The sequence below is a fragment of the Schistocerca nitens genome, chromosome 2 (assembly GCF_023898315.1).
Source record: "Schistocerca nitens isolate TAMUIC-IGC-003100 chromosome 2, iqSchNite1.1, whole genome shotgun sequence".
NCBI lineage: Eukaryota > Metazoa > Arthropoda > Insecta > Orthoptera > Acrididae > Schistocerca > Schistocerca nitens.
The window spans coordinates 797,880,398-797,895,677 of record NC_064615.1 but is presented as its reverse complement, the minus strand read 5'-3'; the positions used below and the strand labels follow the sequence as shown (position 1 = coordinate 797,895,677).

Sequence of the window (15,280 nt, the reverse complement as noted above, 5' to 3'; positions counted from 1 at the left end):
ATCTAGCCAATTTTTTTGTCTAGTTTTCACCGAATGAATATTGCAGTTTCTTCTAAATGAATCACTTTTGCCAACAACAAATCTCATTTTGGGGTGTATGTACAGGAACTGCAGAGAATTCCGAAACGCCTGAACAACAGCCTGACAATGAAGATCTATCTTACCGCTCCTTTATGGCCTAAGAATCTTCTTAGTGAGTGCGTGGAGCTACACCGAAATGTAATATCATGGGAGATAATTATGGCACAATCAGCTGAACAGCTCATGCATCCAAGTTGCTGACAAGAATAATATACAGAAGAACGGAGAAGAAAATTGAGGATGTGTTAGATGACGATCAGTTTGACTATAGGAAAAGGAAAGGCACCAGAGAGGCAGTTCTGAATTTGTGGTTGATAACTGAAGCAAGACTAAAGAAAAATCAAGGCACGTTCATAGGATCTGTCGACCTGGAAAAAGCGTTCGACGATGTAATATAGTGTAAAATGATGCAAGATGTTCGAAATTCTAAGAAAAATAGGGGTAAGCTATAGGGAAGACGGGTAATACGCAATATGCACAAGAGCCAAGAGAGAATAATAAGAGTGGGCGACAAAGAAGTAAGTACTCAGATTAAAAAAGGTGTAAGACAGGGATGTAGTGTTTCGTCCCTACAGTTCAATCTGTACTTCGAACAACCAATGATGGAAATAAAAGAAATGTTCAGGAATGGGATTAAAATTCAAGGTGAAAGGATATCAATGAAAATATTCGCTGATGATATTGCTGTCCTGAGTGAAAGTTAAGAAGAATTACATGATCTTCTGAATGGGCTGGACATTGTAATGAGTATGTAACGTGGACTGAGAGTAAATAGAAGAAAGACGAAAGTAATTAGAAGTAGCAGAAATGAGTACAGCAAAAACCTTAACATCAGGATTGATGGTCACGAAGTAGATTGAGTTAAGAAATTCTGCGACCTAGGCAGTAAAATATCAAATGACGGACGGAGCAAGGACGACATCAAAAGTAGACTAGCACTGGCAAAAAAAAGCGTTCCTAGCCAAGAGAAGTCTATTAAACACAGGCCTTGTTTTGAGGAGGAAATTTCTGAGAACGTACGTCTGGAGCACAGCATTGTATGGTAATGAAACATGTGAGCACTGAAACGGAAGAGAAACGAAGAATTCGAGATTTTTTGCTACAGACAAATGTTGAAAGTTAGATGCACTGGTAAGTTAAGGAAAGAGGATGTTCTGCGTAGAATCGGAGAGAAAAGGAATATGTGGAAATACTGACAAGGATAAGAGACAGGACGATAGGACATTTGTTAAGACATTACGGAATGACTTCCATGGTACTAGAGGGAGTTATACAGAGCAAAAACTGTAGAGGAAAACAGGGATTGGGATTTATCAAAAGTAAACAAGCCTTCGCATTTCAGTGTCCGAGATAATGGAGATTGTTCTTATAGTGCAGATAGTAGCATTCAGTTTCTGTAAAAGATCTTGATTGGGTCTCTTGTGAGAGAACCAGTGATCTCTACCCTACCTAGATGTATATGGTTTCTGTGCATAGAGCTCACGTACGTCTGCTGACTCCTATGCTTTGTTTCGTCCGCCATATTGTAGTTTGGCAAAAAGTTTCAATCGGTCTTACTTGACTGAGGATTATTTTTGCCAATTTTAGATTATAAACCGTATGTAGTCGACTACGATTGAAACTGAAGGAGAGTCTTCTTAGGTAAGCGGGGTGCTGGAGAATTTCATTAAAAGAGACTACGTAACAACAATAATTGTTTCCTTCGTATATGCCAGGAATTTTACAATCTCCATAATGGATTTGTTCTTGCAAATGGCAATGGAAAATTTAATGCTCTAGAAATATTTTACCTGTTTTGTATCTTACTGTGTGTATCTTGCGGGAAGCTGATAACTATTTGCATCACTATTAGCGAAATCTGTCAGCTTGAACATGTATCTCTGTTGTCAAAGTAGGCCACATGTAGCACTCATAAGTGCACAAAATTTTCCTGAAAACTCTTTATTTAAGACCTGTGGAAGGAAATATATTGTCGCATCAATAGTACGACTTAACCAGATGAAACTGTACGTCCCAGAGATATATTAAGACTCAATTTTATCTATGATAATGAATGCAGACCGAACCAATGAATTAAATTTTGTATCAAAGAGACCCGGGTCCTAATCCTCACCTTGGTTCAAATTTTAATTCATTGCTTCGGTCTGCATTCATTATCATATACAGAACTATGTTACGACATTAGCAACAAACATCAGTAGGTAAGGCGTCATTTGAGATGCCACGTGTGTAAACACGTATTTCGTTTTAGGCTGAGATGTAGCTGGCATTCCACTTTTTAATACCAGCTTATATTTAAGAAGTACTTGCATTGTTCAAACATAATATTTATTAGTAGTTGCATGTCTGAACAAACGGTTTTAATTTTGTTCAAGAGGCGTCTGCATTTTGCAGCACTGCGTTTACGAATTACACATATTTGAAGGTTTCTGTAATATAATGCCTAATTTATTTATGTCTGCTGCATCACATGTCTTTCTTTTGCTCGAAAGGAACGTGTATGAATAACACATAACTGGAATAAAGCAGAATGAGTTTTCTGATCATCTTGTCAATATGTGAATCACAGGAGGCTTTCGAAATTATACAGAACTATTACCTTTTTGTATGTCCACTAGTCGTGGAACAGTCCATCTTGTCGTCTTCCAGAAGTCTGGAACATGCGATATAATTGACTCATCATGTGAGCACTGAATCAGAAAAGATTTTCTTTTGCATTCTAGTGTCACTCCGTGGCTACCATGCTGTAGCTGGACAAGATATGAAGATCTGCGACTGGCACGCTTAAAGAGCTAGGGTTCGAGCTTAGATACGCTATGCTTACATGAGACTCTCAAAATCGGATTTCGTAAACCGATATCCCAGTACCGATTCCGGTTGGTCACGTAGATATTCCAGCAGATTCTGGAAATGCGGTTATAGCTGTCGCATTTCTTTCTCCACAATCGATTTTCGCTCCCACATAAATGTACGACCGTTTCCGAAACGTGCTTCTGTTGTCAGGCTACGTCCTATTTCCAAATACTTTCAAGTAATCTGGACGGAGTGACCTTTTGTGCAGTGAAGGAGAAGCAGAAATATTAGACTGAACTTGTCTATGTTGAGTATTTAATTGAAAGATACAGCCGTTGTGTTGACTAAATCAGAAACCGGAATAGCTGATTTCCAGCGCCATTCGTGTAAAACAACCAGCAGTATGTAGCCTAGTGATTGACCGCACGACTACAGAGGTCGAAGGATTTTTCCCAGATGCTAATGCGACACGTTGCCATCGATGTCACAAAAGCCAAGCACCCAGAAGTTAGATAATCGACAGTGTGGCTATCGATCCACATGTCCCTTCTTTCTGACGCAGTCTGGACATTGTATTACCATGTTGTCAGTCACAAGTCTGCGACGATGCTCCGCCTCCACGATATTGGACTAACCGAATCCCCTTTGCACCGAGTTGTCTTCGTCCAGACACCGATGTGGTTCACGTGCGCAACGTACTACCCACTACAGCAATTGGTGACAGTTATTCCCGCATGTTACGTTCGCGCCTCACCAGCAGTTGTTGAACCGCGGAGTTTCTCTATCCGGCGGACTCATATGGTTTAAGGCCGCGTCCGTTGCGTATCTCTTCCGGCATGAGGAAAAAAGGAAACTTCGTTACTGGCAATATGTCCAGGATACTCGCGACACCCTCGATCATACACGCCGACACCGATCCTACTTCGCCAACTACCTGAGAGGTGTTCTTCCCAACACCCCCCTCCCCTCCCAACAGTTGGGGGAAACCGGGCTCGCGGTGGACTTCTACCCCACAGACCAAAAAGCGGAAGCTTCCCCATAACTGGCGAAGTACAACGTCCTCCGTGGATGTGAGGCACGCACGAAGAATGGTGCTCACTTTTTCTCCCGTATCAAAAATGTCTTTTTTCTGGTTACGTTAGTGTAACGTCCCACTGACATGCACAAAGGCCTCGGGTTTTCGACTCCCACCCACCCTGGCCCCAAATCCACTGGCGGACCGCTTTGTCCCTTTTTGTTGATAAAAAATAAATAAAAATTTTTAGAAAAGTGGTCAGCTTCGATGCGGCTTCGAATTCCGGCCGGGACTGGGTGTTTGTGTACTTCTCATTATTTCGTCTCATCTTCATCAGAGGCCTAAGTCGCCGAAGTGGCGTCAAATAGTAACACTTGCTCCAAGAGGCCGAACAACACCAGAACAACTCCAGGTCGATTACGCCGTCCGAATTACGTGCGTGTGTGTGTGTGAGGGTGGATGGGTTGGAGCATGTGTGTTGTGCAAAACAACTGACGATCCGAAAACCGGTATTTGACCAGTCTAGCAAAAACGCTCCAAGGCTTAAAATGGAAACACGACAGTGTAAAATGTTTTCCCGAATTTCTTTTTCATCTTTAGGAAGTTGTGTTGCATTTAAACTTAGTGAGTTCACTGTGGAGAGCACTGGGGTGAGAAATATCAGCAGCAACATGGAATGTCCGCAACAGGCGACGAAAACAAAGTAATCAATAATATGGCGTCTTCCGAAGAGTGGGGCACCTTACACCAAAACAACTGAAGAGCATAGTCGCTGCATGCCGCACCGACGAATGAGAAACGGCGGCGTAGTCACCCCTCCTAGAGCTTTGTTACGCCACCGCAACGGCTCATCTACTTACGGCTGGGCAGAGGGACGTTCGCCCAGTTCGCAGTCAATGATCAAGATGACACCATCATCTTAGACAGTCCATCAGGGTATTTAACGTCTTGGGCAGACACTAATGTGAACACTGTCAGATACTCTTCAAGTGAAGATCTTTTAAATTTCTCTGTATCAAATGATACTTTAATATTTAGAAGTAGTTGTAAATACTCAGAATATTCCTGTCGAAATAGCGTGCACGAAGTTATGTATTGTATCAAAGAGATGTAATATTTTATCCAATATTTTATATGTTAAAGTCTGAGTCACCTCCCGGAACAAACCAAAGAACTCCCCGTTAAGCCAGCGAGCGTGTTTTCGTACGGCGCAACATGTGAGGATTAAGAAGACACAAAGGCACAAGATGCACTAATACAAAATGAGTCAACGTGTCGTGAGTAGGTTAACTTGCACTGCCACCCAGCAGCCAATCAGGAGGCGGAGCTGCAGCCGTTCTGACGCGATCCGCACGCGCAGCCGCGGGCAGCCGGCAGACAGCGCCATCTGCCACTCACCTGTGACGGTGGCGGCGGAAAAGACCCAGCACTGGCCGTAACGCACGGGCCGGCCACCAGAGCGCAGGTACTGCTCCATGATGGCGATGCTGCCCGTCCAAGCGTGCGGCGCCGTGCCCTCCGCGTACGGCCCGCGCCACCGGCCCCACAGCAGCCCGCGGTCATCGTTGCTGTTCACCTGGCACAACACAACACCGCACCACTCCCTCCTCAGGATCTCTCAACTTTCGTGTCTACAATAGTAAGGGCAACACGTTGTAATCCTAATTAAAACCTCTAGATATCAGAAAAAAAACTGCCAACCCCACATTAGTTCCAATCTCTTAAGCCTAGTTCACACGACGACATTGGGTTGCGTCACTCGTTGCGTGGAATGGGGTGCACGCAAGTGGTTTCATATATGACTGTAGACACGGCGACACCAGTATACAGATCAGTTTCGTCGTTTTGTGGGTCCCTGAGTCGTATCTGAAATGAAAGTTTTGGCAGCTGCACGTCGCACGATTTGTGATGGAGTTAAAGCTTGTTGCGTGGAATCGCTGCATAAGAAAAAATATAAGAGACGTGTTTCTATTCGTAACTGGGTGAAGAAAAGACGTCATCTCGGTTGCTCAGCATCCTTACTGAAATAATTTATAACGGAAGATCCAAGAAGTTCTTTTAATTATTTTAGAATGTCACCAGAACTGTTCACGTTTCTCCTAAATAGAATTAATTATGCGATAAGGAATAAAGGTACTGTAATGGATGAAGCACTGTAGCCAAAGCTGAAATTATATACCATATTGCGTGCATTACAATCGAGAACACTCGGCATGCTATAAGATGCGGTTTAACTTGGCGATGACGCTTTTTCATTAACAGCAATTATTATTAACATTAACAGTAATAATTATTAACATTACAGCAATAATTATTCGAAGCAGCCCACATTAAGAAGAGAATGGTTTGCAAGCTACTCTCTTGAAGATAGATCTGAACAGTGCCAATACTTCAAAATTCCAACATATGTGAATGGGGAGCACTCAAATGGTTCAAAGGGCTCTGAGCACTATGGGACTTAACATCTTAGGTCATCAGTCCCCTAGAACGTAGAACCTAACTAACCTAAGGACATTACACACATCCATGCCCGAGGCAGGATTCGAACCTGCGACCGTAGCAGTCCCGCGGTTCCGGACTGAAGCGCCTAGAACCGCACGGCCACCACGGGCGGCGATGGGGAGCACTGCAGCGACGTTTTAAATAGATGAATATTAAATAAAGAATGCAGCTTCTTGAATTTGTATAGCCTTCCCTCCTGTCAACAATATTCCTTAACAAAGAGTTGGCCAAATCGAACGATGGGATTTCGGTCTTGTAGGCGAGAGCATTGCCACATTTAGAATTACACTTGCTTGTATTTTTCTTAATTCAGAAGTGTATGTGCTCCTAACTCAATAAATTTTGCCCTGCAGCTCAGATATTGTCAAACCAACTATGTTATGATCGCACATGACGGTCTTAGCTGCAGCAATATGTTGCTTATTTTTGTAATCAGCATCACTGAAATCCCTATAAACACCTATGCAAAGCATAGATATCCAAAAGCGAACATTATTCTCCGTTCCCCACTTCATATTTCAGTTTGTCTAAACTCTACGAACGCACATAACCTCAAAAACGCATGCAACTAGTGTCGCCAATGTTGGAACACGCCGAAAGTTCTTAGTTTCACCAAGTAGTTGCGCAAACGCGGGGTGCTCATGCGCAGTGGCCAGTGGTGCAGTTGCCTGCAACCTAGTGTCATCGCGCAAACTAGGCTTAACATCCCACTACAAGTGTGCCTCAAGGCTCTGTCAATCCTCCACTCCTCCTTATCCTCTACACTGCCGAATTCCTAAACCACACTTCCTGTTCATCTCCTCTGGTATAATGACGACACCGCCTTCCTAGTCGTGTACCTAACCCTCCTGAAATTCCAGCATTCTTTCAACTCCATCTCAATCAGTTTACTGGTGCAACCAGTATCTTCTTAAGAGCAGCCCCATCAAGATTCAGGCAATAATTATCGGACGAACCATCTACACTTCCGCTCCTCTGATTTCTACCTCCTCTTTTATAACTAGCCTACCCAGTCAACTAGTAACCAAAATACCTCCAACTATCCTTCATCCTAAACTCAAAAATCGCACCTAAAAACCTCGTAACTAAAAAACCCTCAACAACTGGTGTTGCAGTCTTCACTCCAAAAAATGGTTTGATGCAGTTCTCCACGAAAGTTTACCCTGTTGAAGTCTCTGCGTCTATCTATAACTGTTGAAAACTATATCTACTTTAACCAGCCTATTGTAGCCAAGTCTTGGTCTCTAGTAACCGCTTTTACTCCCACACTTTCCTCCAGTACCAAATTAACTATTTCTTGATGCCTTAGGATACATTTCATCAATCTATCGCTTCTTTTCAAGTCGTGCAATAAGGATCTTTACTCTCTGACACAATTCACACTATAAGCTGTACAGTCTACCCATTTAAACCACTACATTATTCCACTGCACCACATCTAAAAAGATTCTATTGTTCTACTGCCTCATTGCCTCTACTATTTGTCGTCCATAGACCACCACACACAAACCAAAAAGAAAAAAAAAAGCCTTTCTTGCTCGCAGCAGACTATGCTAAAATTATTAACTTTTGCAATATGAGGATTCCGTCCCTCCAGACCTACAAAGCATTAATCTGTCAAATCCTCTCTAATGCCAGAGCCGCCTGGTTCACATTACCCCCAAAATTGTAACAGTGTCTCCAAATATTTGAACACCTGCATTCCGCCTTGTCTTCTGTACACGTTTATCGGTTCATGGACGAATTTATTAATCCTCCTCCCCTTCTCCCGTCTCCCAAAATAAACACCGTAGCCAGTCTTCCATTTCCCGCAAAGCTGGCACTATTAAACCTGTCGTTTCCACTCTGATTATTCCAAAAGCTTGGTACAGGGTCATTCTCGCCATCTTTCCCATTACACTTCCTAGATTTCCAAACAGATCGAAAATGGAGTGACCAAATAAATGTAGAAACGACTGTACAATTACTTTGACTTATACGAGTATGTATCTTAGCCATTTCCAACGGCCTTGACGCAGTGGCAACACCGGTTCCCGTCAGATTACCGACGTTAAGCACTGTCGGGATGGGCTAGCACTTCAATGGGTAACCATCCGGTCTACCGTACGCTGTTGGCAAGCCGGGTGCCTCAGCCCTTGTGAGGAAAACCGAGGAGCTACTTGATCGACAAGTACCGGCTCCGGTCTCCTAAACAGACATACGGCCGGGAGAGCAGTGTGCCGACCACATACATCTACAACTACATCCATACTCCGCAAGCCACCTGACGGTGCGTGGCGGAGGTTACCTTGAGTACCTCTATCGGTTCTCCCTTCTATTCCAGTCTCGTAATGTTCGTGGAAAGAAGGGTTGTCGGTATGCCTCTGTGTGGGCTCTAATCTCTCTGACTTTATCCTCATGGTCTCTTCGCGAGATATACGTAGGAGGGAGCAATATACTGCTTGACTCCTCGGTGAAGGTATGTTCTCGAAACTTTAACAAAAGCCCGTACCGAGCTACTGAGTCTCTCTCCTGCAGAGTCTTCCACTGGAGTTTATCATCTCCCTAACGCTTTCGCGATTACTAAATGATCCTGTAAAGAAGCGCGCTGCTCTCCGTTGGACCTTCTCTATCTCTTCTGTCAACCCTATCTGGTACGGATCCCACACTGCTGAACAGTATTCAAGCAGTGGGCGAACAAGCGTACTGTAACCTACTTCCTTTCTTTTCGGATTGCATTTCCTTAGGATTCTTCCAATGAATCTCAGTCTGTTATCTGCTTTACCGACGATCAACTTTATATGATCATTCCATTTTAAATCACTCCTAATGCGCACTTCCAGATAATTTATGAAATTAACTGCTTCCAGTTGCTGACCTGCTATATTGTAGCTAAATGATAAGGGATCTTTCTTTCTATGTATTCGCAGCACATTACACTTGTCTACATTGAGATTCAATTGCCATTCCCTGAACCATGCGTCAATTCGCTGCAGATCCTCCTGCATTTCAGTACAATTTTCTATTGTTACAACCTCTCGATATAACACAGCATCATCCGCAAAAAGCCTCAGTGAACTTCCGATGTCATCCACAAGGTCATTTATGTATATTGCGAATAGCAACGGTCCTACGACACTCCCCTGCGGCACACCTGAAATCACTCTTACTTAGGAAGACTTCTCTCCATTGAGAATGACATGCTGCGTTCTGTTATCTAGGAACTCTTCAATCCAATCACACAAGTGGTCTGATAGTCTATATGCTCTTACTTTGTTCATTAAATGACTGCGGGGAACTGTATCGAACGCCTTGCGAAAGTCAAGAAACACGGCATCTACCTGGGAACCGGTGTCTATGACCCTCTGAGTCTCGTGGACGAATAGCGCGAGCTGGGTTTCACACGATCGTCTTTTTCGAAACCCATGCTGATTCCTACAGAGTAGATTTCTAGTCTCCAGAAAAGTCATTATACTCGAACATAATACGTGTTCCGAAATTCTACGTCCGCAGCTCGTGGTCGTGCGGTAGCGTTCTCGCTTCCCACGCCCGGGTTCCCGGGTTCGATTCCCGGCGGGGTCAGGGATTTTCTCTGCCTCGTGATGACTGGGTGTTGTGTGATGTCCTTAGGTTAGTTAGGTTTAAGTAGTTCTAAGTTCTAGGGGACTGATGACCATAGATGTTAAGTCCCATAGTGCTCAGAGCCATTTGAACCACTGTTGAACCGAAATTCTACAAATGATAGACGTTAGGGATATAGGTCTATAGTTCTGCACATCTGTTCGACGTCCCTTCTTGAAAACGGGGACGACCTGTGCCCTTTTCCAATCATTTGGAACGCTACGCTCTTCTAGAGACCTACGGTACACCGCTGCAAGAAGGGGGGTAAGTTCCTTCGCGTACTCTGTGTAAAATCGAACTGGTATCCCATCAGGTCCAGCGGCCTTTCCTCTTTTGAGCGATTTTAATTGTTTCTCTATCCCTCTGTCGTCTATTTCGATATCTACCATTTTGTCATCTGTGCGACAATCTAGAGAAGGAACTACAGTGCAGTCTTCCTCTGTGAAAGAGCTTTGGAAAAAGACATTTAGTATTTCGGCCTTTAATCTGTCATCCTCTGTTTCAGTACCATCTTGGTCACAGAGTGTCTGGACATTTTGTTTTGATCCACCTACCGCTTTGACATAAGACCAAAATTTCTTAGAATTTTCTGCCAAGTCAGTACACAGAACTTTACTTTCGAATTCACTGAACGCCTCTCGCATAGCCCTCCTCACACTACATTTCACTTCGCGTAATTTTTGTTTATCTGCAAGGCTTTGGCTATGTTTATGTTTGCTGTGAAGTTCCCTTTGCTTCCGAAGCAGTTTTCTAACTCGGTTGTTGAGTCTCGTGGACGAATAGCGCGAGCTGGGTTTCACACGATCGTCTTTTTCGAAACCCATGCTGATTCCTACAGAGTAGATTTCTAGTCTCCAGAAAAGTCATTATACTCGAACATGGCGGCCGGTCAGTACCATTGGGCCTTCATGGCTGTTCAGGCGGAGTTTAGTTTTATATTAGTCATTTCATACAACATTACACTGAGTTCACGAAAGTCGTGGGGAACCTCCTAATATCGTGTCGCACCGCCTTTTGCCCGGCGTAATGCAGTAACTCGACGTGGCATAGACTCAGCAAGTTGTTGGAGGTCTACAGCAGAAATGCTGAGCCATGCTGCCTCTATAAGCGCTTATAATTGCGGAACCGTAGCCGGTACAGGATTTGTGCACGAAATGACGTCTCGATTGTGTCCCATAAGTGGATTCATGTCGGGCAATCTCGGTGACTATATCATTCGTTTGAACTGTCCAGAATGTTCTTCAAACCAATCACGAACAATTGTGGCGCGGTGAGGTGACATCGTTGTTTGGGGACATGAATTCCAGACGTACACCTAGATGCCGACTCCCAATCCGCTATCCCATGACCTTTGTGACCTCAAAGAATAGTTGTTCGCCCGCAGCTCGTGGTCGTGCGGTAGCGTTCTCGCTTCTCACGCCCGGGTTCCCGGGTTCGATTCCCGGCGGGGTCAGGGATTTTCTCTGCCTCGTGATGGCTGGGTGTTGTGTGATGTCCTTAGGTTAGTTAGGTTTAAGTAGTTCTAAGTTCTAGGGGACTGATGACCATAGATGTTAAGTCCCATAGTGCTCAGAGCCATTTGAACCATTTTTTGAATAGTTGTTCCTCACATCATAGCTCTCCCATAGTCTCCTATCTTTCCCACAATCCGCCTCCAAATTCGTCTCTGTACACCTCTTTTCACCCTCGTCCGTACGTTGTTTTCGGGCGTTGCTCTTCTATTAGCTGGAATCCCTCCTACCATCTAAGACCATATGTTCTTATCCGAACAGCATGCATGTACACACCATCTCAGTGGCTTTGGCTCGACTGTGCCCATTACAGTAACGCCCAGGTTCATTCTCTTACGAATACCTTAGTTTTTCATTTCATCACGCAGTGCCAACCTTCAGCAGCGCCGCCCAAATTCCCTTCTTCAGTGACAATAAGTTCCATTTAATTATTTCATTTATTCCCCATATTTCTGCTCCCTACGTTGGTATCCTTTCTACAATATCCTAATCTTCGTTTCTGACATAATAAGTGTGCTCCATAAAAACCCATTTATTTGTTTGGTTGCTTGTCTTCTTAATTTAACTTTTACTCTGCTGATTTTTGTTAATAACGGATCTAAAATATTTTTAAGACTCCACAGACTTTACTATCCCAAAATCTAACGTCAGATGTTGACTCACTCCTCCAGTGGCCAAATATTCTGTTTTCACTAAATTAATGGATAAACCTCGTTTCTGATATGCGCACTTTTCTAATTATATCATTCTCATCCTCTGGAAAACTGTGTTTGTCATCATCAGAACGTAAAATGAATAGTTTGCCGTCATTCATTGACACACTCATACTACGGCATGAACGTTTTCATAACGTTACAGTAGAATTCAACTACATTTTAAATACTGGAGGAACTATCGAGCAGCCTTGGCGTAGCCGTTTGGTCACGAAAACCACTCCTGATATTTTTGGACTTACTTTAATTCTCCAAGTTGTGCCACTATATAAAGTTCTGAAAACGTGAAGTTATGAGCGGCTCACGCCACTTTCTAACATTGGAGTCCACATCTTACAGAAGGGAATGCTATCTTAAGCTTTCTTAGGATCAACGAAAAACCTAAGGTCTCTAAATTCCTGGCCAGTGTTTTTTTTTCCCAAGAGCTGTTTCAGGCAAAACCATGGTTGTAATTCATTCATCTAAATCTTTTGCTTAATACTAAACACAAGAACATGGAATAGGTTTTATACTACGATTAGTTATACATTAAATAAGATGAGGGCACCCATTATTACAGAGCTCTCAATAATAGAAGGAAAGTTTAATAAAAACTAGTGGTTGTTTCAAGCAGTCGTGGACTTGGAGCTGGGCCTCTAGTAATATTATGTAAAACATATGTTTGGCATTCAAATGAGAATAAGGTTAGTATATAGGGACAAATGAGCATTTTTGAATATTTACAAAAGCTGAAAGGCAATAATAAAAACGGATCCTCAATAAAACGAAAGAGAGATTAAAAGGAGATAAACCTGAGTTGTAGTTTATCGTTTAAACCACGTAAATTCTATGATGCAGAAGCAACAAGACTCGTGAACGTTAAGTGCAAAAAGGTAGTAAAAATGCTGTGGCTAGAGGCTACAATGAAAAGATTCATAGGTGATATTGCCCTACTAGCTGAGAAAAGGTAACAGTCTTAAAAGGGTTAAATGGAATACACTGGCTGCTTATCAGAGAACTATGAAAATGTATGAAGAAATTATCACATAACTTCTGTACAACAGTGCAAATAACAACCATCTAAACAACAAAATTGTGTGAGTGACTGCAGAAAAAGCGAAAGAGTTTGGAGACTAAACAAGCAACCAGACTGAAGCCAGGTAGACATGAGAAACAGTGTGGCAAAACGAATATTTACTTCCAGCAGTGGGCACTATTACATGGTAACCGCTCGTGGAAAATGCACGACCCAACTGGATGCTTCCTTTGTCATAGAAAACTCAAGCTACACATGCAATTTGCGGAACTGATTGACGGAACAACCCAATCCGTATTAGAAAACAACTGTGGGGCAGCATACAGTGCTCATCATTGCTAGCAGACATACGATCGCTAAGAGAAGTGCGGCGCTGAGAGGACAAGTAGTTGCGACTGGACAGATATGTGAAACTTCTTCTTCTGTTATGTCATTAAGAGCTCGCGTTTCGTAAGATCTGACATTTATGATTCTCAGCTGTCCGCTGTCGTCACGCTTGCAGCAATATACTGGTTGTCTCAGCAGCCCGCGTGATAATCTTGTGAACGAATGCGATGGACACTTGCATGCCAAAAACATTAATCCTACTGCTGCAACGTAGCATCTCCAATATGTTATACACTACTGGCCATTAAAATTGCTACACCACGAATATGACGTGCTACAGACGCGAAATTTAACAGACAGGAAGAGGATGCAAATGATTAGCTTTTCAGAACATTCACACAAGCTTGGCGCCGGTGGCGATACCTACAACGAGCTGACATGAGGAAAGTTTCCAACCGATTTCTCATACACAAACAGTAGTTGACCGGCGTTCCCTGGTGAAACGTATTGTGATGCCTCGTGTAAGGAGGAGAAATGCGTACCATCACGTTTCCGACTTCGATAAAGGTCGGATTGTAGCCTATCGCGATTGCAGTTTATCGTATCGCGACATTGCTCCTCGCCTTAGTCGAGATCCAATGACCGTTAGCAGAATGTGGAATCGATGGGTTCTGGAGGGTAATACGGAACGCCGTGCTGGATCTCAACGGCCTCGTATCACTAGCAGTAGAGATGACAGGCATCTTATCCGCATGGCTGTAACGGATCCTGCAGCCACGTCTCGATCCTTGAGTTAAGAGATGGGGACGTTTGCAAGACAACAACCATCTGCAAAAAAATGGTTCAAATGGCTCTGAGCACTATGGGACTTAATTCTGAGGTCATCAGTCCCCTATAACTTAGAACTACTTAAGCCTAACTAACCTAAGGGCATCACACACACCCATGCCCGAGCCAGGATTCGAACCTGCGACCGTGGCGGTCGCGCGGTTCCAGACTGTAGCGCCTAGAACCGCTCGGCCACACCGGCAGGCCAACCATCTGCACGAACAGTTCGACGACGTTTGCAGCAGCATGGACTATCATCTCGGAGACCATGGCTCCGGTTACACTTGACGCTGCATCACATACAAGGAGCGCCTGTGATGGTGTACTCAACGACGAACCTGGGTGCACGAATGGTAAAACGTCATTTTTTCGTATGCATCCAGGTTCTCTTTACAGCATGATGATGGTCGCATCCGTGTTTGGCGACATCGCGGTGAACGCACATTGGAAGCGTGTATTCGTCATCGCCATACTGGCGTATCACCCGGCGTGATGGTATGGAGTGCCACTGCTTACACGTCTCCGTCACCTCTTGATCGCATTGACGGCACTTTGAGCAGTGGATGATACATTTCAGATGTGTTACGACCCGTGGCTGTACCCTTCATTCGATCCCTGCGAAACCCTACACTTCAGCAGGATAATGCACGACCGCGTGTTGCAGGTCCTATAAGGCCCTTTCTGGATACAGCACATTCTCCAGAGCTCTTACCAATTGAAAACGTCTGGTCAATGGTGGCCGAACAACTGGCTCGTCACAATACGCCAGTCACTACACTTTATGAACTGTGGTATCGTGTTGAAGCTGCATGGGCAGGTGTACCTGTACACGCCATCCAAGTTCTGTTTGACTCAATACCCAGGCGTATCAAGGCCGTTATTACGGCCAGAGGTG

The 15,280-nt window shown here is 43.8% G+C and overlaps 1 protein-coding gene across 2 annotated transcripts in view; it reads right to left on the bottom strand.

Annotated features, from left to right (window-relative positions):
• The window catches only part of LOC126237057 (hemocyte protein-glutamine gamma-glutamyltransferase-like), a 181,706-nt gene that overhangs the window by 52,360 nt on the left and 114,066 nt on the right, over nucleotides 1–15,280 (bottom strand). For both annotated transcript variants that reach the window (XM_049946838.1, XM_049946839.1), the window contains exon 8: nucleotides 5,288–5,465. In XM_049946838.1, the coding sequence (XP_049802795.1) occupies nucleotides 5,288–5,465 (178 nt within the window). The remainder of the gene's footprint in view (nucleotides 1–5,287; nucleotides 5,466–15,280) is intronic.